The 24476-nt window shown below is 40.9% G+C and overlaps 1 protein-coding gene and 1 long non-coding RNA gene across 4 annotated transcripts; both read left to right on the top strand.

Moving 5' to 3' along the window:
* Positions 1 to 8: 8 nt before the first annotated feature.
* On the top strand, positions 9 to 22875 carry WIPI2 (WD repeat domain, phosphoinositide interacting 2). Of its 3 annotated transcripts, XM_085074515.1 has the most exons (13): positions 9 to 253; positions 8933 to 9015; positions 13742 to 13911; positions 15030 to 15126; positions 15699 to 15796; positions 16229 to 16321; positions 17124 to 17194; positions 17871 to 17978; positions 18749 to 18913; positions 19938 to 20045; positions 21225 to 21322; positions 21413 to 21480; positions 22171 to 22875. In XM_085074515.1, the coding sequence occupies exons 1-12, from the start codon at positions 180 to 182 to the stop codon at positions 21454 to 21456; spliced, it is 1209 nt and encodes a 402-aa protein (XP_084930641.1). In that variant the 5' UTR covers positions 9 to 179; the 3' UTR covers positions 21457 to 21480; positions 22171 to 22875. The 3 variants fall into 3 exon arrangements, with proteins under 3 accessions (XP_084930641.1, XP_084930640.1, XP_084930639.1); XM_085074514.1 differs by lacking the exon at positions 21413 to 21480; XM_085074513.1 differs by lacking the exon at positions 21413 to 21480 and having other exon boundaries at positions 21225 to 21355.
* On the top strand, positions 354 to 4943 carry LOC146430666 (uncharacterized). The gene is made up of 3 exons (XR_014855068.1): positions 354 to 2874; positions 2964 to 2993; positions 4819 to 4943. It is a non-coding gene; the product is annotated as an uncharacterized LOC146430666 (long non-coding RNA).
* Positions 22876 to 24476: the final 1601 nt, after the last annotated feature.

Below are 24476 nucleotides of genomic sequence, written 5' to 3'. Positions count from 1 at the left end.
CGGCGGCCGGGAGGGGCGCGAGGGCGCAGGCGCGGGGGCCTCACCGCCGCCCGCCGCGTAAACAAGGGCCCGGCGGGGATGCGGCGGGGCCGGGGCGCCCGCGGCTGAGGGGCGCAGCGATCCGGAGCTGTTTCCTCGTCCTCCCCCCGCCGGACGGGGGTGGCGAGGGCCGTCCCGCCATGAACTTGGCCGGTCAGAGCGGCGACGCCGGCAGCGGCCATCTGCTGTTCGCCAACTTCAACCAGGACAACACGTAAGGGGGGCTCGGGGGGTGGCTGAGGGGCGCCGGGCCGGGGAGGGGCGGCTGAGGGGCAGCGGCCTGAGGGGCCCTGGGGAGGCCTGGTCGCGGGGTGGGGGGCGTGGTGGGGTCTCCCCGGTGCCGCCCCTTCCCGTGGCGGGGAGAGCCGCTGTAGTCAGCCCTTCCCGGGGCCTGGGGGCTGGAGCGGGGCTGGAGAGGGGCTGGAGACCCTCGCGGGGCCGAGGGCTGGGAACAGCCCCGCTGTGCCCTCCGGCCTCAGTGTGGAGCAGCGGGAACAGGCCGCTCCTGCCGTGGGGACACGCAGCTGTGGGGCTGTGGCAGCGTGTTGCCTTCTGCCTCCCCCGGGTCGCCGCCCTGGGGAACTTCTGCTCCCGCTTGGGAAGCATCGCTCGCTGTTCTTTTGGGAAAGGGACGGAAGGAGGGCTCCTGCTGCTCCTTGGTGATGTCCAGCCATAGGAGGGCCTGACATGAAGCCCCGAGTCTTCCTGGACATGCAAAGACTTCACCCAAAACTTCCTCACAGCTGTCTTTTCATACAGCTATTTTATTTTCAGCCGCTGTGTTAAAGCAGGGAGACTTAGGCTTGAAGGTATTTTTATGAGCCCATGCTACTTTTAGTTTCGAATTTGAAGAGAGGCCTTCCTCTTATCCATGAAGCTGCACTTCCTTAGGCTTCAGATGGTTCAAGCTGCACGTCTCGCAAATTACTTAATCATTGCAGCATATTTAGATCAATTAGTGCATATTAGTTTTTATATGGGATATTATAAAGCAGTATTTTTAATTTAAGAACCCCCTATTAGCTGGGATTGGAGCACTGAAGATCATTTAAAGAAGGATTTGACTGTCTTAAATACCTGAGAGATGAAACTGGGGAGTAAGAACCAAAAGAACTTGTACTCGAGAAAGCAGTTTAGTTCTAGGAAGTGAGTAAGAGGAAATGATCTCAGGCTGGCATCACTGAGTGTAACCCACGTGTGTGGTGGAGGGTTTGTTGGGTTTGTTTTTTTTAACAACTTGTTCTTTTTGCAAGCAACAATATCTTGCCCTCACGAGGGAGATCTGTGCCTGTCCTCAGCACGTCCTGTAGCATATGGGAGTTGTGAAGGTGAGAAGGTTATTTCTGGTGACTGCCAAGCTTGAGCAGAGTTGCATCACACCAGGAGAGACTCTGTTTGCTTTTGTAGGTTTTGTTGAGGGTGAGGAGATGAGCAATTGGAGCTGGATAGACTTGAGACATGAGACTCTGGCAGTACATAAGTTATGGTAAATGTTGGGGGAGAGCAGCAGTGCTCTGTGTATTTGTAAGTAAATCATTATCCATATATTGATTCAAGCCAGAGACTTTTGTAACTGCTTTTCACATTTTTTCGGTGAATGCCTTATAGAGCTCACTCTGTCCATATAAAACATGCCCAGGTTTTGCTTAGGTACCATTCATTTTTTACCTATTACTGTTAAAAAAACAAGTCATAATAACTAGGATATTTGTCACCTCTTCCTTCTGCAGTTTATAAAAGTCATTATAAAAGTTTTTGAAGTTCAGCTCACTTCTCCACTGTGTCACCTCTGTATTTTCAGTTGCACCTTAATTTTATGGAGAGCTGTATGCACCTAAAGATCACTGAGTTGTGACAAAAAAACCCACTTACTTTGAACAAGAGAGTTGCAGGTTGCCTTGAGAGTAAAACCAAGACAGAACTAAAAAGAAAGCAAGCATAACAGAAATTATCTAGGTATTTTTTTGCTTGTACACCTTGAAATCTTTCTTCAAGGAGAATAAAGGTGATTCCTTTATAACTTTGAGTTTATAGGGAGAAAAAAAGGACAGCTGGCTAATGATTTCTTTCCTCAGTTGTGTGTGCTACTGCACTACTTTTCCCATTTCATATTTGCAAATAAGCAAAAAATGTTCTTTGTTAGGTGGTTTGGGTTTGGTTTAGGTTTTTTGGGGGTTTTTTGTATTCTGATATCTGTTGCATTAATAAATGATGTTTTTTAAAAATATGATGTACATATAAATCACCTTGAGACTAGCTGATGAAAATTTTGGTGATGTATCTTTTATGTGACCCAGACTGACCCATAGATCTTTGCATTTCCAAGTCTTGGGTTAGTAGGTCTTTTGTGTAATTTTTGAATATTTGTGAATTCGTGTATCTGTTACAGAAATGACAGAAATATAAAAAGGCTCCTGTTCATACTTTTATCTCAAATTTCGGAGAATAATTTAAAAGGCCGCTTACTTTGAGATAAATGAGGTTGTTGATGATGTGGAATAATGGCTTCTTACTAGTAGTGTCTCAAATAAAACTCTCCAAGAAAAGCAGTAAGTGTAAAACAAGTCTTGCAGATGCCTTTGTGAGCAGCTTCTCAGTGAAACACTTGTCTGATGTGGTAAGTGGCCCAGATAACCAAGTTGCATTCAAGTTCCTAAACTGAGTAGAGTTTAGTGGTTGTGTACATTCTTTAAAGCAAAGTTTATTTGATTTTTTTTTTTTCTTTTTCCCACCCATGATCTCTCCTGGTTTCTTGTTAGAGTACAGAAACAAGAAGGCAGCTCTCTGGGTTTATAGTATACTATCCTATATATCTAGGAAATCACTGTTTACCAGGTGAGAGGAGCTGAAAAAAACTTAAAAGGCATCATTTACACTTTCCCATGCTGGGCCTCAGAAAGCTCACCTGTTTTCAACTTTTACAGGTAACTGGTGCCCTTCTCCAGACAGGCAAGGTAAACAAATGTATATTCTTTCAGGCAGTATATGAAAGGCAAGCTTTGTTTATGTCTGCCCAGTCAGTAGAGCTCACATCATGCTTTAAGGTGCTTCAGTAATTAGAAAAATTGCTGACAGACAAAACTGGAAAATGAATGACATGGGCTCATTGTTGTTAGTACATTTAAAGCTTTTGCCTTCACCTTAATGAGGTGCCAGTTCCACGCAGGCTTAACTGTGTCTTGCTTACCTCCACAGCAGAGCCAAGTCCTTGTGTTAGGAAAAGATGCTGCTTGTTACTGGTAAAAACAAGTCTCAAGCTAACTTTTCCTGGGTTTTATGAAGAGTTGGTAACTAGTTTCTCTTTCCTGTAGGAAGATGAACTTCATGGTGGCTCTCAGTCTTGGGAAACTGGATTGCTGGTAGTTAGAAGAATGTTGTCACCATGAAAGTTGCTGTTGCTTTTCCCAATTGTTGCAATCCCTGGCGACTGAAGCAGATATCTCTATCCTGCTTTTAGTCGCTTGGTTTTCCCAGACTTAACTAATGTTCATTCATGGATGCCGTGTGTAGTGGCATTGTCTCTTGGGATAGTATCTACGTTATTGCAAGTGTTGTCTTGCCTGTTTATCCCACATTGCCCTAAGCTTTATTTACATGAGAGTTTTGAATTATTGGCTGGGACTGGAACTGTGCCTGAGAACACTTCACCTATAATGCAGCAGAAGCGGTTGGTTTGTGGCTTCTCTTTGATATAATGTTTTCATTAAGTAAAAACACAGAGAGGGGTATTTTCAGAAGATGTTAGTGTGCTTGTTTTGGACGTAGCCCTTTTCCCCAGTGAATCTATCATTGCACAACTTGGCATGACTGGCATTCCCTGATTGAGAGGCAGAAGCTCCAGCTTGCAGATCAAAGTGGAGCAACCGATTGGAATTCGGGTGTCCCAGCAAAACCAGGCAGTGGAAGATTGTGGGTGGCCTCAGTGCTAGGTAGGTTTTACACTTGTAAATCTTTAACAATGGATACTTGGGAAGAAAAGCCCGAGTGCAGTTTGTGTTACTTCTGGGAGAACTGCTAAAACTGAGCACAGATACATTTATGAAAAATTAAACACCTCACAAACTCATAGAAGCTTTAAAGCTCATAAGGGAGATGCTAATGGATTAGAAGTTTGTGACTTTTTAAGCAAAGCGTAACTTCAAGATCCCAAAGCTTGTATGTATCTATATAATAGGTAAAACTTTCAATCTTTAAACTGTTGCACGGGTATTCTTTGGAACTATTTACAAATGGTGTTCAGATTGAATTTACAAATACATACCCACTCCCCCCCAAAAAAAAAAAAACACCAAACAACCTCTGTGTGAAATAATGCAAGTGGGCAGACTAGAGAAGTTTTAGTGACCATTTTAAAATAAGTGTGTGACAGTGTTTGGAAACAAAGTAGTCACTGCAGTTTTGAAAACAGACTCCTGATGAAAGGGAAAAGGAAACTTTGTGTTTGGACTTCTAAAGAAAACACTGGTGTGTGCCTTATTGCCAAGGACACCTTCAGGCTCTGTTTTCATTTATATGTGGAGTTACACGTGACATGTATCAGTCCATACATTACTTCTTTCCAATTTAATTCTGCCCTTTATTTCCCGAATAAATCAATTTCATTCTACACCGTGAGCAAATGCTGCTGTCTCTATATACATCCAGCATGCTTTGTGTCCCAGAAGTTGCATTCTCATTCCCTTACTCTGTGATGTTTGGATCTCTGTAGTAAACTGCTTGTGGTGGGAGGAACAAGGGTTAGGTGCTGAGCATTGACTCCTCTGCCTTTGTTTCTCCTAGGTTCAGGTGTCCTTCACCCGTGATCCTTGAGGACAGGAGAGCTCTCTATTCCAAGGAGACTTTAAAGCTAAACACAGACCAAAAAAAGGAAGGACAGAGCGGTCACGTAGCTCCTACACTCAGGGAGGATAGCTGAGAGAGACAACCGTATGTTGTGTTTCTTGCTGTTGTTGCAGAGGGCACAGCAGCTGAGGGGGGCTGGCCAGAGGAACTGTTCCTCAGTGTGTGACCATTTGGATGGGGATTTGGCCCAAGAGTAGCAATATTCACTTGGATTCTGGACTTTCTGTTGTCCCAGCCTGCGTGTTAAGTGATGAGGAGGTGTGGTCTCATTTTCCTGTAGCAGATTTAAGTTGGTGGGTTTTCTTTTAATACAAGAATAATGGGAAAATCTCCTGTGGGTTGTCAGAATGTTGCTGACAAAAATGTTGGATGTATGAAGTTCTCGATCTCCTTTTCAAAATAATGACCTTTGATATTAAGACATGCCCATGAGCTTTGGTTTCAGCAGGTATTTTGGAGGGGAAAACAAAGCAAGGTACATTTCCTTAGTAGGTCCTTAGCAATTCTTATGTCTTCATTGATTTTTCTATTATAATTGTTATTATTTTCCCCCTCTTCATCATAAGCCAAAGTGTTTTGGCTGTGCAAATTTACATTGGTGTTGAAATGAGGTGGAACATTAGTATAATGAGACTGTATCATAATGAACGTAGGCTTAATTTACCAGTTATTTAAAGTAGTAATGACTTTTAGAGTCATGTTTATGCTGCAGCTGCAATTGATTTTAATCTTTGAGAGAGCTGCCCTTGTTAGGAGCTTTCTGATTAATGTAGAATATTTCTGATTAACAGTTAAGGTCCTCTGTGATATGAAAAGGGAAAAACTGGTTTTCTTCCTTCTATATGTATATTAAAGAAACAAAAGAAAACCTGAGGATTCTAACCCAGCTGAAAAAACTTGTTTCTAAAGAGCCAGAGAGATTGAAGCAGCTGATTTCCCACTTTAGGTGAATGCACTTAGAGCTAATGTCAGCATCTTCCAGTGAGTGTGTGAAATCTCACAGCAGTCTTTGCTTGATGAGCCTGGTTTTAATTATTTATGACAGTCACTCTTGAAAATACTATCAAGATTTATGTAGTCTTGGATCAGACTACAGCATTATCTCTGCAAAAAGTGGATAAACACAGTTCCATAAATCATGGCTGTATTGATAATTTTGTGCTGGGGAGACAACCTTCGTGATGAAATAGCTCAGGGTCTACAGTCTAAAGTGTGTAATAGAGGCTATACATAATAGAGCAAAGAAACCACATGTGTATAGCATAATGTTAGAAGAAAAAAATGGCAGTTTTAGAGAATATTTATTTTATTTTCAATTTCAGTCTCTCATCAGCTTCTGAAAATCAGTGATCATAAAGCATAACACCTACGCTGTAAAAGGAGCATCTGATAAACTACAGTGGTTTCTTGAGGGCCACTGTATCTGAGCAAGAGCTGAATGGCTTATTGATCATATTTCTTCCCCATATGGTTGCACATTTTTTCAGAGGTGAGGTAATTTTGGCTAGGCCCTTGTTTTGTGGATTTGGCCATTTAGATGGCTGTGGGGTGTCTTAAGGGCTTAAGTGTAATATCAGTGCGGGGGAAGATGGGAGATTTAAATCACTGTGATTATGCTGGTATAATTCAGCCTAGTGGGTTCTTATTACATATAAAAAGCCTTTTCCCAGTAGTTTCATAAGAAGTAATTTGAGAGTACATTTTAAAAAACCAAAGCGACAAAACAAACCCTCCAAAAGCAAGGATGCTGTTCCAGAAGAAAAAGGGGTTATTTTGCAGTTACACTTGCACATTGAAATGGGTTTCATTATCTTGTCTTAAACTGCTGTGTGTAAACAAATAATTTGTGGCTTCATCACCTCGATGCTGAAATAAATAAGAAAAAGCAGTTGTCATGGATGGAAAGGTCTATTCTCTGCTTCTGCAATTTGGGTTTTACTCAGTTTAATGATTTGCACTAATGATTGTAATAATCATGTACACAGTTCTTGTTTGCCATTGTCTGCAGCTCATTTGAATGAGGTCTAATCGTAGGACAAGAGAAATGAGCTTCCTTACTGCTTCCAGTGATGCTGTCAGTAAAACAGTGATTCAGCAGTATTCTGTATTTAAAGCTGTAAGTACAATACAGGAATCAGTTCTGCCGAGTAATACAAATAGCTGCTGTGTGGAGTTCTCCATGAGGAAATCATCCCGTGTCTTTTGTGGATGGTTTACATTGCAAGGAGTCTTGTGACTCCATGTATTTTTAACTCTGTGGAGTACTTGTTTACCTTCGCAAAGTGACAGTTTTAATGTCATTCTTTATTAAACTTTCTTTTGAGGAAAGCAGTAGATGATATAAGAAAAGCTGACTCATTGCTTTGTTTCACCAAAGTAGAGTTTCAGGGGGTTTTTTCACAGAATGTGGGTTTTCATTGAGTAGTACAAAAGTAGTTGAGCAAAACCACAAGTGTCTTTGGTGATTAATCAGATAGAGACTGCTGAACATACGGATTTTGTCTGTAAGAAAATTAAATCCAGTATTTCTAGGGTGACTTAGAGGAGCAGCAACAAAATTTTGTTTTATGATTGCTTCTCTATCTCTGAGCCTAATATGCTTTTTTAATATCTTGGTTATTGAATCTGTGGAATTGAATCTCTTGCCTGCATGGTGCATATTTTAATTTGAAGGTTTAAACCTTCTCAAATATAATTTCCTAACCAGATTGTGCCAGTTGTATTTTCTTCTAGAAGAGAAGGTCATACCATCCTACAGAAGTTGATTTTGTAGCTTGGGATCTTAATTTCAAAGGGTGAACCATTTGAGGAGCAATTTTTCATCATCTGGGTATGCTGAAGTTTAAAAAGGACTCATGTTGGAGCCACGAGTGGAAAATACAGAAAGAACATGAAATCGAGGAATCTGCATTGTATTCCAAATGCAGCATTAATTGTTAGTGCGTCTGAATTGTGGAGAATCATCTTGCTGAGTTCAAAAAGGCATTTTGGCAGGCTGACTGGCATGGTTGGATTGGAGCCCTGTGTTGAATGACTTGCCACAATTTAGTGTATCGAAATGTATTTTATTGGAATTTAATTAGTTTTTCCTCCATGTTCGTCTCTTGGCAGTAAGAAATATATGAACTATAAGCAGACTAATGTACTTCTGTACAACTGTATTGACTGTTAATTTTCTTTATCTGTGGCATAAAATCATCCTCCACATGAGGAGGGGAAACAAGAATGAGCCATTGTGTGCTGCCTTGATGTGTAAAGACCTGCAAGACAGGCTAAAGGCTTTTCTAGCTTAAAATTTAAGACCTGCCTTTGACTCTGGCTGGAAAAGCAATTAAATGGTCTGTGAGCTAAGTGTGAAAATTGAGTAATGGAGGAAAGAAGGGTTTGTAGTCGGATTTTTAATGTTCTGCTATTGTTAAATCTGTTTAACATCACTGACTGGCAGTTTTTAGAGGGTGCCTCTGATCAAAGATTCAGTATGAGTATTTGTAAGACTGAGACCTAACAATGGAGGTGCTGGAATATCATCACATAAAGCCAGAGAAAATTAGAGTTGGCAGTCTTTAATTACTTTTTTTTTTTAATATGAAAACTCTTTGGGGATGCTTGGGGACGGTTACACTGTAAAGAACAAAAATCCCCAGACGGCCCAGTTTAAAAGGTCTTGGAGGTCACCTCTAATGATGAGGCAATGATGTAATTGGTTTGCATTACATTATTCAAGTCATCATCTTTCCTCCACACTAAAGCTTTTAGCCTGTGTGAAGAAATCACCGGTGAGAATTGGGCAGTAGGTTTACTTTAGGCTGTGAACTCTCATTTCGTAAATGTGAAGCAGAATTCCACACCTGAATTCTGTAATTCTGAAGCTGTTTGGTCTAATCAGAGTAGAGGAAGCTGCCTGTGCCTATTGTGGCTTTTTTGGACAAACTTTTTATCACTTTTCTTACTGAGCTAACCCAGCTGAAGGTTTAGAACAGGGTAAGAATCTGTCCAAGGGTAATCACAGCTGATGTAGTTCATGTTCCTGACTGGCTTGTTTCTTTTGCAGATCCCTTGCAGTTGGCAGTAAATCAGGCTACAAATTCTTCTCTCTTTCTTCTGTGGACAAATTAGAGCAGATCTATGAATGCAGTGAGTATATATTTTTTCTTCTTTTTTTTTAAATCCCTTCAGTTGGCTTAATGTGGAAAGAATAAGACATGTTCCATTTTTTCACAGGTTGTTTGAAATTGGCATGAAAGGAACCTTAAGTGTAAATATCCCACAAATACAAAACAGTGATTGCAGGCAGGGTAAAACTATAAATCAGTGTTCTGTATGTAAATTTAGCTGGTATGGTGTGAAATTTGGTAGTAGCTATGAGAGCTCTGCTTTTCTAATTTTAAGTCCATTAGCAAGGTTACATAGCAGCTAGGCATAAAAAATAATAATTTACTCATGTGAGAGAGCATCTTTTGGGTCTTTATACTGGCTGTCGGGGCATGGAAGCACTAATATGCCTTTATCAAATAAGAAAACAAAGCCTTAATTTTTTTTATCCTAATATTTTCTGTTAGAATATTGCCCTTTAACCCGATAACTGCAGGCTTGTTCATCCAAAAGAGTGAATAATTCAGATTCCCCTAACTTCTCAATACTGATGACAGTTGAGTAGGGTCTAAGATGAAAGGGAGGTAGATGGTATCCCCTGTTCTGCCAGCAGTTCATAGACTTCCCTTTTCTGAGGTGCTAATAAGTCAACTATGAATGCTATGTATGAGTATCCTTGCTTTCTTATAAACTCCATGTGATCAGGTGGTACCAATTGCTGTGATGTCAGCATTTATAGTGGGATCCCATGACAGAGTTGTCCTGAGACTCCATTCCCCAAGTGACCTGACCCTGTGGCATCTTAAGTTTGGAAATGGGGTGTGATTCAGATCACCTATTACCTGGGATGACAGCCTGGTTCTGTACACAGTCGATGGAGAGAAGTAATTGGGAGGTTCAAATTAGGCACCTGTGGTCAGGTTAAATTGTGTTGCAGCTACATCTTCCTATTTGAGTCATGGTCTGGTTTTACTGGTTAATAAGTGGCTTGGATTCCATTTTCTGCCTTGGAGTTTATGTACCTGACCTCTGCAGTATGTGAGGCACTTATAGTATCTGGCCTGATATCACCCCAGGAGACTCAGTGAAGATGATTCCTGTTACATGAGACACTGAAAAATACCCCAAGAGGTCGACTGCACTGTGCAGGCCTGCATCTTCTGGGTAGTCCTTGAGAGAAAAAGTGCAGATTGGATAAAATGCCTTATTCAGAATCTTCCAAATAAACTGATAAAGCAGCTGGAATTGGAATTTTGACCTGCTGATTCCAGTCTTGTCTTCAAACTGTTCTGGGATGCTTGTGTTGACTTAAACTCTTTGATACTTTAAGGTTTCTAAGTGGTAAGTCCATAAAAGTTGAGCACAGCATGTGAGGTAACATTTAGCAGAATGGTTTGGGTTGGAAAGGACCTTAGAGATCACCCAGTTGCACCCCCTGCCATGGCAGGGACACCTTCCCCTATCCCAAGCTGCTCCAAGCCCTGTCCAACCTGGCCTTGGACACTTCCAGGGATCCAGGGGCAGCCACAGCTTCTCTGGGCAACCTGTGCCAGGGCTTCACCACCCTCACAGGGAGGAATTTCTTCCATATACCAAACCTAAATTTTCCTTCTATGAGTTTGAACCCCTTACTCCTTGTCCTGTCACTATGGAAAATTCAATGGTTTGGCCTCTGGAAGCCAGACAGTCTTGGACTTGCAAACCTTGCCTGTTAAAACTTGATATGAGGGTGGAGGGCTTCCTGTGCATTGGGTGCCTCCTTTCCGCAAGGAAAGGTATCTTGAGGCCTCCCAAACACGGTGCCTCCCACTTCCCCATTTAGTTTAAGTGGGTCTAAAGACTTTCTGTGTTGTTTTGAGTGAGCACTGTTAAGGACCCCTCCCTCTCTTCTGGAAGATTGATCTGCCAACTCTTGTGTAGGTGTTTAAACTAAACTGCAGAATATGCCTCAGCCGTCTTGTGTTTGAGAGAAATACAAAAAAAGATAGGAGATTTGGCTGCTCCCATCACTGACTTCTCCAGTGACTGCAAATCTCCTGACTCCCTGTGCAGTTGATCCCTCTGTAAAAACAAGCATTAGATAGGAGGGTGCTTTAAGGCTTAATGAATGCCTCTAACATGCTTCATGTTAGTGGATTAAAAATGGAATAAAGGCACAGCTGATCATAATCTAGCTGGCTCTAACCAGCTCTTGTCTGTGATGCTACATGCTTGTGTTTATGAAACTAATCTTGTTATGTATTTCCTTGTTCTCCCCTCGCTGCTGATACTTAATTTGTTTTGCAGCTCTTTTTGTTCTTAGTCTCTTCTGAATCTGAGATTTTGGCAATGCTCAATTGTGCAGTGTAAAGGAGATAATACTAATAGAAAATAAAACCTGTGAGTAGCAGCATTGCTATAGGGCTTTAGTGCTGCTAAACATATGATTAATTCAGGTCAGCTGAATTTAGGATGGGCAGTATAGCCTGGTACTCTTGAATAGTTGCTGTTGGGAAGCATAAATTACTTGGCAGCTGTGAAGAGATTTTATCTCTTCTTCCTGTTAAGGGAAGACAAAGGAGCAGAGGTGAATCCTTTATTTTTTAAGTGAATTTAATTAAATGCCCATCACAAAGCCTTTCTCTAAAGGTACCTGTCTGTATTATAGTCTTTTTATGGTGAGACTGAAGGATTATCAATACCTTTGAGGCATTTTGCTTATTGAAAATTTTTTCTTCTTTCTGCTTGCTGAGTTCTTGATAGTGCTGTGTGCCTTCCCTGGTGCCCACCCTTCCCATCAGTGCAGCACAAGACAGCACTTTTTCCATATGAATCTCTGCTGCTGTTCCTCTTCTGAAATACCAGTTTTCCTGCCTGCCTGGGAGGGTGACAAATCCCAGAAGCTGTGTCTGAACACTGTTGTCCCATGGACAGGGAAAGAAGCTGTGCTTGCCCTGGAGCAGGGAGCAGTCAGACTGTGGGTTTTGGGTCTCTGTGTGCTGGTCTTCTGACTCTTGTAAAAAGATGTCATCATTTTGAAGGACTCCAGGCTTAGATGGAAAGCTGATAACCCATCCTGTAAAATATTTGAGAGCTTTCATGTAACTACTCTGATTCAAGGAACACAGACCTCTGCATTTCAAAGTCTCTGCATACATTTATCGAAGCAGATTTTTGTATTTCTTTTTCATGTGCTTTGTGTAGTATCGGGAAAATGGAGAACAATTCCTTGAAAACAAAGTAATTACTAAAATGCATTATCCCTATTGCATGAGAAAATTGAATTTTCAAAGCCTCTGTGAGCTGTTATGTCTTCTCTGGAAAAGTACCATATTAAATACAAGATGTAGATAAAAGTCAATTATGTTGCATGGAGCACTGAAAATGCATAGTGTAAACCTGCTCCTTTTTCATAAGAAGGCTGTTTCTCTCAAAAAAGTGTAGAACATTAAATATTTTTTTGTTCATTTTCTTGAAATAACTGCCCAGGAAAAAGCACTTTGAAAGCAGATGTGTCACACTCTGATGTCAGTGTCATATACTGAGAATGTTGAACAGAACTTTTTCATGGAATTTCTGTCACTGGTGATGGGAACAGTGCAAATTAATTACTTAATGTTTCTCTTGGCCAAAACAGAAGCCTTCAGAAATGAGCTCTTTTGGGTTGGGGTTTTTTGTTGGCTTTTTTTTTTTACTGGCAGTTTTATGGTTTGGAATGTGTTAAGCATTGAGCTAATCCAGAAGCTGACTCCTGAAAAATTTGTTTTGATGGATCAAGGCCAAAGGCTCGAGTCACTTGTCTTTGTTGGGTTCTGTAATGAAAGAGCAGGTGTAGCCAGTGGCTGTGAAAGAGCTGCAGAGCATGGTAAAACCCTCTCCAGCTTCTTCCTGCCCTGGAAACTGTCCACTGTGTCCCTGGGGCTTTTGGAGAGAAGCTTCAGGGGATGGCAGAGGGAAGCACAGATGCCAGGATAGCTGGTGGTGGGACTTGGCCTCCTGCCAGTTTGGTCCAGTGCTGTGCTGTAATCAAATGCTCTGAAAGTGCTTCTTTGCCAGAGATCCTGGACTCTCCTCCCTCCTTTGCTTTCAGTGCTCCCAGAGTAGAACACTTGGCAAATCTGCTGGTTTGTGGCTCTGCATGAATGCTGGGCATCAGTGATTCCTGCACAAATTGCTCTTAGGGCCTGTCAGGTAAAAGATGGTAGGTGTGAAAATGCTAATTGGTGGCTGCAGCAGTCTTGTGGCAAATGAGCTTTACCAGCTTCTCTCAGTATTATAACCTTTCTTCATGGAGAGGCATGTTTATATGCCAAGGGTTTGGTCATCAAAAACCCTTTCATGCATAATATAGCTTTAAAAACAAAACAAAACCCAAACATGCACTTGCAAAAAGCCCAAAAAACATTTGCTTTCCTAGATTTCTACAGAGATAAGATTGTAAAATTCTGGAATTCTGGGTTTTGTAGCTTTGGATCTTTTTCTGTTGGATTCTGGGCATGGGGGGTAGACACTGTTCTCAAACAAACTTGTGTGATGCCTCGGGCTGGGGGCAGGAAATATTTTGAAATCAGCACTCACTGTGTACATTTTCTGCTTTAAAAGCCTGTCCTGTGTCCCACCTTGCCTCTGAGCTGTTGTGGCAGAATGTTTGTGGTATTAGACTGTATTTTTACATAGATTTAATCTGTAATTCTATGATTTTCTTAGATAGTATTTCCTGTTGATGTGCATCATTCTTCTTCCCTGAAATCTCCTTCTATGTTTTTCCCTCGTTCCTGTGATTCCTCAGCTGACACAGAAGATGTGTGCATTGTGGAGAGGCTCTTCTCCAGTAGTCTGGTGGCCATAGTTAGCCTTAAAGCTCCACGCAAGCTGAAGGTTTGTCATTTTAAGAAGGGGACAGAGATTTGCAACTACAGTTACTCCAACACCATTTTGGCTGTCAAACTCAATAGACAGGTGAGTGGTGATTTTGCCTAGGTGAAAACTCGGGAAAGGGGTTGTGGATTTTATTTTGGCATTTCTTCTGCTGATTGATGGCTCTGCCTTTGGTGACAGAATTGCTGTTCAAAATTTAGTTGTACTTTTCCAACTGTGGCTTCTGTATGGCATCTCCATACTTGTATTTGGTTAAGTATTTTTGGTTCTGTGTTTATGTATTTGCTTAGGAAAATGCCCTGAGTAAGTTGAGCATGCTTTGAGTAGGAGGTTGGACTAGAGACCTCCTGATGTCCTTCCCAGTCTGAATCATCCTTTCATCCTAAATATAAAATTATGTGAGACTGACAGTTTCTCTTCAGGCCAAAATTTAAAGTCATCTATTAACTTCTTATGTTTTTAAATACTGTTTGCTGAATTCTTTTCAAAAAATCTAAAAAATGTCACTCAATTGGTGAATTTTTAAAGTACCTGGAAGCATAGTTTGCTGTATGACTAAAATATTAATAAGCTCTTCAACAAATAGACTTCTCTGTCTTTAGCCAGTTCATTCAAACTAGAGAGAAGGGTATCTGGAGGAGAAAATCTTAATGTCTGTTTTTACCCCCAAAATTGAGTGTGGGAGGAGGGGTTTGTTGTTTAAAGTCATGAGAGAAACAGTGGGTAATTTGATTTCTGGCATAGGGTGTTAGTGTTAAATGAGTAATGTCTAGTTAGTCATCCAAATGTAGTCTACAGAGTGTAAATGAGATGATGAAGAACTTAATAAGAGTTTTTAAAAAAAGCCATTCACAAATTATTACGGATAAGTAATAGGCTTTATGAATGGTTAAAAAGTCTTGTCTGTTTTTTCTGTTTAGAAAAAGCAGAAAGTTATTTCCATTATTTCTACATATAAATTGGCCACTTGATGGGGGGGAATACATATATGCAGGTACAGAATAAGAATTAAGTGAAGGTTTCTGGCTTATTGACTTTATTATGGGAATGGCTTCAGTGTGCACTGGTCAGTTCAAGTGATCAGGTGGGTACAACCTTTTCTCTATTGGAAGGTATTTTTGGACAGAATTTTTTAGGACTGGTAAATCCATATAAACTCCATTCCCATGTCACCATTTTGTCCTCTTTCCCTTTTCTAGAGACTGATAGTATGTCTGGAAGAGTCTCTTTATATACACAACATACGAGACATGAAGGTATTACATACAATCAGGGAGACACCTCCCAATCCCGCAGGTAAATATGATGGTAGAATCCAGCAAAAGTCTGAAAAGTGTTTTCTGTGTCAGTGTATGAGTTTCCCTGTGGGGAACTGTAGTGTTGTTAATTCTGCCTTCAAATAAAAGTAACAAATATGAGTGTTCTCTGAAGCCTATGTGTTTGATCCAGCTGAGAACAAGTAGCAGACTCTGCCTTAAGCTGCATCTTCCCAATATTTTGGTCCCTGGAGTGGATGTGTTGAAATGTTAGGAAGGAACAGTAGAGATAAAAACTGGATTTAGACAGTGCTTGGTATAGTTCAAGACTTTGTCAGGTTAATGCTTTAGGAATCATGGCAGACATGGGAAGTTCTACTGTTTAATCAGTTACTGTTACTCTATTGGTGTTCTTCCTTTTCTGTTTTATATTAAATTTATGCTAAATAGTTGAATATATTACAGGTTGACTCTGAGATTACTCATCCTTAGTTCTATTTCTGTTGATAATTTTGAGTTATTTTTGTGACACTCAAGCACAGAATCAGAAAGTTTTACTGCATAAGTCTTGGAATTTGCTTGTTTCTAATTCTGTTTCTGCATCCCTTCTAGGGTTGTGTGCTTTATCAATAAACAATGATAACTGCTACCTGGCCTATCCAGGAAGTGCAACTATTGGAGAAGTACAAGTCTTTGACACCATCAATCTGGTAAGCATCTTTGAGTGCTGTTTCCAGCTCTAAAGATGCAGGTTTTGAAAATTACTTACCTTGCTCAGAGAGGAATTACTGGACACTTAGGTTTCTGTGCATCAGTTTGCAGCATCTCTTGTAGCTGGGCTTCACAGAATGTCAGCAAAGAAGATACAAGTGCTAATACTAGATTGGATGAGTAGAATTGGGAAAATGAGTGGACCCAAGTAATTTCTATTTTAATTGTCTTCCTGCTGCTTGCACCCTTTATGCATATGCTTCAGTGATAGTTTTATGTACTTAGCAGTTACTGAAAAAATATTGAAGCTTTTTTCCATAAAGTAAAACCCATATTTGCCTTGAATGTGCTTAAATATGCAATCTCAAGCTGCACATGTGTAGCTTTTAACCTCTACTCTTCTAAGGTTCTCTTTTATTGATTCACTGCAGAGAGCTGCCAATATGATCCCAGCTCATGATAGTCCCTTGGCTGCTTTGGCATTTGATGCAAGTGGTACTAAACTTGCCACGGCCTCAGAAAAGGTAAGGGAGCTTTTGATTGCCTTGCCAACAGTGATAAAAATCAGATTTGTCGTTAAGTGTTTTAAGTGTGCACAGTTCCATGTGCAAGTGCCAAAAAAGAAGGCTTACGGTACAATGGGAAATCTAAGTTGAGATCTGTTAATGATATTTGACACAATTTCCATGCTGTGAAATATTGGATAATAAGGTTATTTAAATAAAACATTTTAATCTGGCTTTAATTAGGGCAGTCCTCTGAGTGTTTCTCCCTTCAGTGCAGAATACTTATTAGAAATTAGTTGTCTTGTTTTGATGCTGTCTTTGATTTAACTGTCTTAATGAAAACAAGACAGTTAAAATCAGAATAGAGAGAAGTGCCTCACTAGTCTTTGGCGTGTGATGACAAATTGTTCATGTAATGTGCATAAATTAGAGAGTCTGAAGCTTCTGCTCTTGGAGTAATAAGCTTAGACTATAAAGGTATAACTGATTGCATCTGAAAAAGGCACAAAGACATCCAAGTGACTGCACTCATGGTACTTGTCTAGTGTGGTCGTTTTCATGATCAAATATGATAAGAAGGGCTGGGTTTGATGCACAGCTTGTTCTCTACATTAGTAGCTCCCACCTCTTGTTTCTGTACTCCTCAAACACATCCTACAAACAGGCTCCATAAATACTTCATGTAGTATCTGGGGTGCATCACAGCAATGAGTTAACAGCAAAGTGGTTTGCTGCTTCTAGTTGTACTCCACTCGCTAGAGCTAATACACAATGAATGAACTTGAAATGAAAAATGATTTATTTATTTTTTTCTTTACAGGGGACAGTAATAAGAGTGTTTTCCATTCCAGAGGGACAGAAACTCTTTGAATTCCGAAGGGGAGTGAAGAGGTAAAGTTCAGCTGGGTTAATTACCTGACATTCATTCCTTATGGTTGATTTCCAGTATGTTCAGCAATTGAGCTGGCAACCTGATTTTTTTTTTTTTTTTTTTTTTGCCTGTTTTCATCTTCATTCATCCCTGCATTTATGCTTATAACAGTTTCAGCTTGAATGTTTTCCAATTTCTTTCCTTTGGACTTGACTATTCTACAAATCAATCCTGTCAGAATTGTACTCCCTCTTGCCTTTTAAAAATTTATTGGTGAGGGAACTTGTTTAAAGTGGGTCACCTTTTGTAGGATATATTGTATTCTTATGGCAATTGGAGGCAGTGCATCTAATATTCTCCCTCTCTTCTAAATCCTTTTAGTGCTGTGGTCATTGATAGCCATTGTGAAATGGTATTGTGGTTTGTGGTAGCAGTAACTCTAGTTCTGCTGTACTTTATGCAGGGGTAAGACTGAGTTCAGATTGTTACTAATTGATTCCCATATCTGATAAACATCAGAGCTGAACATCGTTAGTCTTATTCTTGAATAGCCTCAAGAAACTATCAGAGAATTCAGAATGCTTACTATTGAAGTTTTTTTCTTCTCTGCAAAGTAGTGGTGACTTTAGAAATCTGCTTAATTAAGCAAAATACTTTTACTTCATTGTTTTTCTTCTTTTTTCTTTTTTTTCCCAGGTGTGTGAGCATCTGTTCATTGGCTTTCAGCATGGATGGCATGTTTCTGTCTGCATCCAGTAACACGGAGACGGTGCATATCTTCAAACTTGAGACTGTGAAAGAAAAGTAGGTTTCAAAGGTGCCTTAGATTTTTCAAGGAAAAGGCTTAAAAGTTGACTCTGCTCAAACAGGATGAGTTCTCAAAAGTGTGGAAGTGTGGACAGACTTCTTTTGAACACTTCTGTAAAGTAAAGGGCATAAGAAGTCACTTATGAATCAGCAACTGCAGCTGAGCTGTGTACTGTTCTCCCACTGAGTAGAAAAGGTGTTTTTCTGCCAAAAAGAACTTGGCCATCCTTCACAGAGGAATGTGGAGCAGTTTTAGCATTTTCAGTTGCATTTGTTTCACCTCCTCTGACATCCATATTGGAAGAGCTATCTCAGCAAGGTCTTCCAGCTGCATATAGGGGCTTTAAAAGGCACCAAGTTCTAAAATGTTCCTATTTATGACGTGAGAGGTCAGTCTTAATTACATTTCGGTGCAAGTTATTGGAAACAATGATTTGGTTAGTGATAAACAGATTAATAAAATCCTAAAGCGTGGCACTTTCCAGTAGATTCTGCTCTTGTATAATGAATGTTATAAAATGCAGTCTTATATGCAGGAGTATCAGTTTACAATCAAACATGCTTAAATAACAGGCTGAGGATATTAGAGGATACATTTTGTCCTGTAGCACAAATGAAGTGTGGTAGAGTTCTCAAGGGTGTTAGTTATTTCTGCAAACAAACAGATAGCTGCTTAATACTTTAAAAATAAAATGTTTTAAAGTGTTTACACACTTTTCTCTCTAAGGTGTAGGCAAAGTTGGTAAATTTTCTCTTCTGACTTGTAGACCTCAGGAAGAGCCTACAACCTGGACAGGTTACTTTGGAAAAGTGCTGATGGCCTCAACGAGCTATCTGCCCTCTCAAGTAACAGAGATGTTCAACCAGGGTAGAGCCTTTGCTACAGTCCGTCTGCCCTTCTGTGGGCACAAAAACATCTGTGCACTTGCCACGTGAGTACAGAAATGGAGCCTGCACTCCCCACCCTGCTGGGTTGTTTGGGCTCTGGAGAGGCTGCCACTGTAGAACACAACTTCATCTGCAGCAGAGCAATGGGTCACCTGTGATCATTCCAGTTTAAGAGCAACATGTCAGAGCTAACACCTCACAGTCATGTGGGGGAAGGAGGAAAGGGCATAATATTTGGATAGGAATAGCCCATTTCTAAGTGTTGTTTAAAGATGTCTTCTAAAGATGTCTTTTAATTTTGAAACAAGAATATTGAGAACAGACCCATGGGCTTTTATGGCATTTGCTTCCATTAGTGCTATGGGGAGTAATGCTGCATGTTGTTAGTGAATTGCAAAATTAGGCAATCCAGCCTAACCATTAAAGAAGTCTTTGAAAGCAAGTTCATATAATTCTTGTCTCTAAAACAGCATAGCATTCATTAAAGTTAATTTTGAGGACTAAATCTAATCTTTTATGCTGTCTTCCTCAAAGGCAGGTCCCATTTGGCACAACTACCAAAGCAATAAGCTGAGCAGTAGTAAACTTATTTTGTGGGGGTTTTATAGTTTTTATGCTAAATTGACTTCATGTCTGTACTCTCACTCCTCTGATCTCAAAGCACCCTTTAAGCAATAATTAAGCTTTGTAACATTTCTCAAATAAGTAAATCCTTCCCGTTAGAATATTTGTCTCTGTATTTGCACAAAGCATGATAACAGGATGGTAACTTCTGAATCTGTTTTACTGAGTTACATGTAATTGCTTGATTCCTGTTAGGCCCAAAATGTGGTTATGCTGTAATTTTTTTACACACAGTTCTTTCCTGGGCACTCTAACTGTTAACAGCATTCCCTGTCTAGGAGCAAGAGTGTGGAAAATAATGCCTTAAATTCATAGAATCATTTGGGTTGGAAAAACCCTCTAAGATTGAGTCCAACCATTAAATCATGGGAAGGGAGGAGAGTGTGGTTTCTTACGTTATTTAATGATCTGTTATTTAATAATCTCTCCTCTAAACCTTTCTAGAATCCAGAAGATCCCTCGTTTGCTGGTGGGAGCTGCTGATGGGTATCTCTACATGTACAACCTAGACCCCCAGGAGGGAGGCGAGTGCACACTAATGAAGCAGCACAAGTAAGTCCACATTAGCTGAGAACTGTTGTATTTTATTTCTTCTCAAAATCCAGTCTGTTCCTAAACTTGGTTCTGTTCTGGAAAAGTCTGACTTTGAACAGCTCATTTCTTCAAACTAATCTTTTTCCAGACCTCTGACATGAATGAGTAACTTCAGAATCCCCCTGAGCCTTCCTTCCAAGTATCCACTACACCAAGCACCACTTTACCAGCAGAAACTTAACCCTGTCCCAGTGCAGGGAGGGATCAATCGCTGTTCTCTGTGTGCTCCTGTTTCTTCTTGGCACTTTGAGTTGAGTTACTTACACAAGAATTTGAAACGAGTGACACCATCCTCTTCATCAATAAATGAAGTGGTTACAAACATGAGAAAGATGTTGCTCTGACTTCACAGAGGGGAAACTGGCCTATGAAATTATCCATGTTCTCTCTCTGCTGGTGTCCTTATTAAACTTCCTTGCATATAGGCCAGGCAGCTGATGTTCTGTAATAGTACTGTAAAACACTTACAGAAATAGGACAATGCACTGTGTTTTTCAATAAAGGTTGGCAGGAAAAGCTAGAGTAATATAGTCAAATTACTTTATCAATCATAGAATTAAAGATAATAACTCATGATGATAATTCAGGTTTGCAGCTTTGGTCAAGCTACAGTTATGATCAAAAATCATACATTTATCTGAACATTTGAAGGCATGACCTCTAGTTAGAGATGAAGTGAAGCCTCATAGAGGGAAGCTTTTACCAAGCTGTTAATCTTTGAAATGCTCTAATACTTTTTCTAGAGGGTTTTCTAATATCTGTGTATGAAGCAACCACTTCTGTTGTGGACAGAGATCAAGACAGCATACAATATTGCTGATTGGAATGGAGTTTTTTAATCATGCAGTCTTTTTTTGAGTATATTTTTCCTAATATGAGCTACTAGGATTTAGATTTTGATATTTTGTCAGAAGCAAACACCATGCTTATGAGTCTTCAGAGAAATATGAGAAATACCAAGTGTTGTCAGGTGCCTTCTTGCCAGGCCTCTGGAACAGAGGCACCAAGTTCCTCCTGTTGCATTTCTCTGTATATTATTCTTGCACATCAGATTAAATACTTTCCTGTAGCCGCCAGCTAAAGCTGTTATGTTCCCAGGTAGGTCACCTCTCCAGCTAACCCCTCTCTTCCTGGCAGGCTCGATGGCAGCATGGAGCCAGCCAACGAAATTCTGGAGTCTGCATCCCACGACCGGCCGCTGGTAGCGCAGACGTACAGTGCCGCTGTGACTAAAGGTACATATGTGCCTTCCTCACCCACCAGGCATGGTAAGGAGAAGGCTGGGAATGGGGCAGGGAGCACCTCTGCCTGTTGCTTCCTTCTAGATGGCTGCAGGAGCTGGTCCACATCTGCACCGAGCTTTGCGTAGCCACGCGTGTGAGGTGGAGCCTTGGTGAGCAGTAGGAAAAGAGCACTCGTGGTGTGCAGTAGCTTTCTGTAGATGGATCACTTGTCTTTGCTATGTTCTGGGTAGAATTTTGTCTTGAATTGTGGTTGATTGCTGTAGTGATAGTTTCAGTACTTGCCACGTGGTTCTTGAGGCAGTTCTGCACGCAGACCTTGTGCAAAGCATCTGAATTACAGCCCTGCTCCCTTTTTTTAATTTTTTTTTTTTTAAGAAAGGTTGATAAATGCTGCAATTGTTCCTTTATGGGAACAGCAACCTTTTAGCCTGATTCACTGCTCAGTTAAATCAAGAGAATGAGAGCTTGGTTAATGCTGCAGCCCTCCAAGTCAGTGGAGCTTTGCCATTCTGGCATCCAGGTTAGTGCCTTGCTGCAGAGGGAGGACAGTGGGCATGTATCACATCTGTACTGCGCTGTATCAGTGGAGACTGAAAACAGCAGCCTGCCCAAAGCACCAGTATGCATTGCACACACACACAGGAGTTTAATTGTGATCATGAACTGCTCTTGGCTTGGAGAAACACAGTCATGAAACAGAGTCATGATAAAAGCAAACATAGGGTGGCAGTGAAACTATTTCAAGTAATGCCTGGTACTTCAGCTCTGCTCATTCACTCTGGATCCAAGCCTTAGTTTGTTGCTGCTGATTGCCCAACTCCTTGTTCCTTTCTCTCCAGCCTATACGGATGACCTGGGTGCTGTGGGTGGAGCTTGCCTGGAAGATGAAACCAACTCACTTAGATTGGACGAAGACAGTGAGCATCCCCCCATGATCCTTCGGACAGACTAAACTTGGACCTGTGAACTCACTCCTGAAGCAGAGAACACTGGCTTGATGTTTCTTGAGGAATCTCGTGTTATGCTGCTATGAACTTTGACATGAGTTGGGAGAGAGGATGACAGACTCTTACAGTTTTAAGTCGTAGCTGTAGTTCTAATTCTATACAATTGGAAAAATATATGGTTTTCAATTCAGTGGCTTTTAATCTTGCTTATCCATTTTAGCTGTGTTTATTTTTTTTGTTGCCAAAACCTGCTGTTTGTGCAGCCCTCAGAGCCTACTTAGCTTTGCATGCGTTCATGTGCCAAGCAAGCATAGGAGGGGGAGAGAGAGAAGCCACTTTATAACAAACTCAAGTTTGTATTTTTTTTATATATGTATATAATATTTAGCCTATATAAGGAAGGAGTAGAGAAGTGGTTCTGGAAGCTGAGACTAGTTCTGCACTGACAAAGGTCCAAATGGTTTCCTGTGCATGGGCTTGCAGGCATACCTAGTGACTGACATGCAACCTTTCAAATGCAATGGCCTGTTTTTTTGGGTTTTCCCTTCCCTTTCCTGGACCATTTTGTTAATTAAAATTCCTTCTGAATGTTGTGTATTTGTGGGACTGTTCTGTTTGTTGGGATGGAAAACTGGAAGTGTTTCCCTGCGTAAGGATATAGAATTTAGAAAGTGCCTTTATAAGGAAGGAAAGGAACTGCTGCAGGAAGAAAAGCTAGAATGAGGGAAGGATTGTTAGAGAATCTTGTCTGTACACCTTTGGGTGTCTGTAGCCTGTAGTGGCTGAGAAGCTTGTGGGTTTTTGAGAAAAGACTTGGAATGCACTTTCTTTCTTTCCTGTAGATTGTCCTATTTTCTTGGCAGAGTAGCAATAACCTCTTTTTATACTTTTTAAAATTATCCAAAGCAAGGATTCTGTCAGGCTGGAGGGAAGTCCCTGTAGAGTTTGGCAGCCCCACTCTATAAACAGCCTTAAGGTTTCCTGCTGGAAGGCTCTCAATTCCTGCTTCTTCTCAGTCTGGGGCTGAGTGTACTGCTCTAATAGTGAAAGTTCTTGATTTTTTTTTTTTTTTTCTTCAGACACTGATGTAAATATAAATGATTTTGAAAATTTGCTTTACTTCTGGGTTCTCTTCTGTTGCATAACAATGCTTTTCTTTTTGTTTTTTTTCCATTTCCCCTCTCATCAGAGTACCTCTTATGATACACTCAAGGACTGGTTGTCTCTTTAGCAGTTTTGGAATAAATCCTTAACTGCCCTGACACTGTCTAGGGCTTTCCAAGGCTGAGCAGTGCTGCAGACTATTTTTAGGGTTGTAATGTGCCTTCTCTTAAGTCTTGGATAACAGTTATTGAGCAAGTGATTAGTAAAGTACTTGGTGAGTGTTACTTCCCTTTGCCAAAACAAGCCTGCTTTGCCTTCTGTGTAGCACTGTGGGTTGTTTCCTTTCCCTCTACTGACTGCTTGCAAAGAAATAAATATAAAAAGAGGCAAGGAAAAATTGCAGGTCTTGAGAGGACAGAGGCTGAGTGTTCCAGCTATGTGTGAACTCCCTACCACAACTAGGCAGTGATGTTCTTTTAGGATTTGGTACCAAGAACAAGTCTTCTCTGGAACAATAGCAGGCTCTGTCCCCAAAGCCCTGTGTGGGCAGGTGGGCTTCTCCTGCCTCTACAAGTACAGAAGGTGGTAGCCCCTGCTAACAGAGCTGTCAGGGAGGCTGCTGTGAGTCCATGTCAGTGGAAGGTGTTTGTACACAAGTGTGTGTGGGAGAGAAGGGATCAGGCTTGTTTGTTTACTGCAAACCCTTGACAGTCCTAAGTAGTTGGTTGGAGTGGCTTGTGGTGTCCTCTCCAGAACCCAGCACACTCACAGCAAACCCCTGAGTCATGCTGAAATCTCAGTCTCTTGACTTTAAGGTCTGGCTGACAACTCAATTCCATGGTCTGCAGTTATTTAATTTATTTTCTGCTTTACTGCTCTCAGCTTTGCTGTGATGTTCCAAGCTGCAAAGTGAAATACAAGTCTTGAAGTAAATATAAGCTCAGTGAGCTTTGCTGGCAAACTGAACCACCCAGGAGGTGTCTGCTCATTCCAGACTAAAGCTGGTTAACATTCCTGATAACATCCTTGGAGGCTTGGCCTAGACTCCACAAGCACAGTTAGCAGTAAACATGCACCAGCAACACAGGTCTGCT

The sequence above is a fragment of the Lichenostomus cassidix genome, chromosome 14, assembly GCF_008360975.1.
Source record: "Lichenostomus cassidix isolate B80296 chromosome 14, HeHo_3.0, whole genome shotgun sequence".
Lineage (NCBI taxonomy): Eukaryota > Metazoa > Chordata > Aves > Passeriformes > Meliphagidae > Lichenostomus > Lichenostomus cassidix.
Note: the sequence above shows the minus strand (reverse complement) of the source record. Positions and strands in the feature narration are given on the sequence as shown.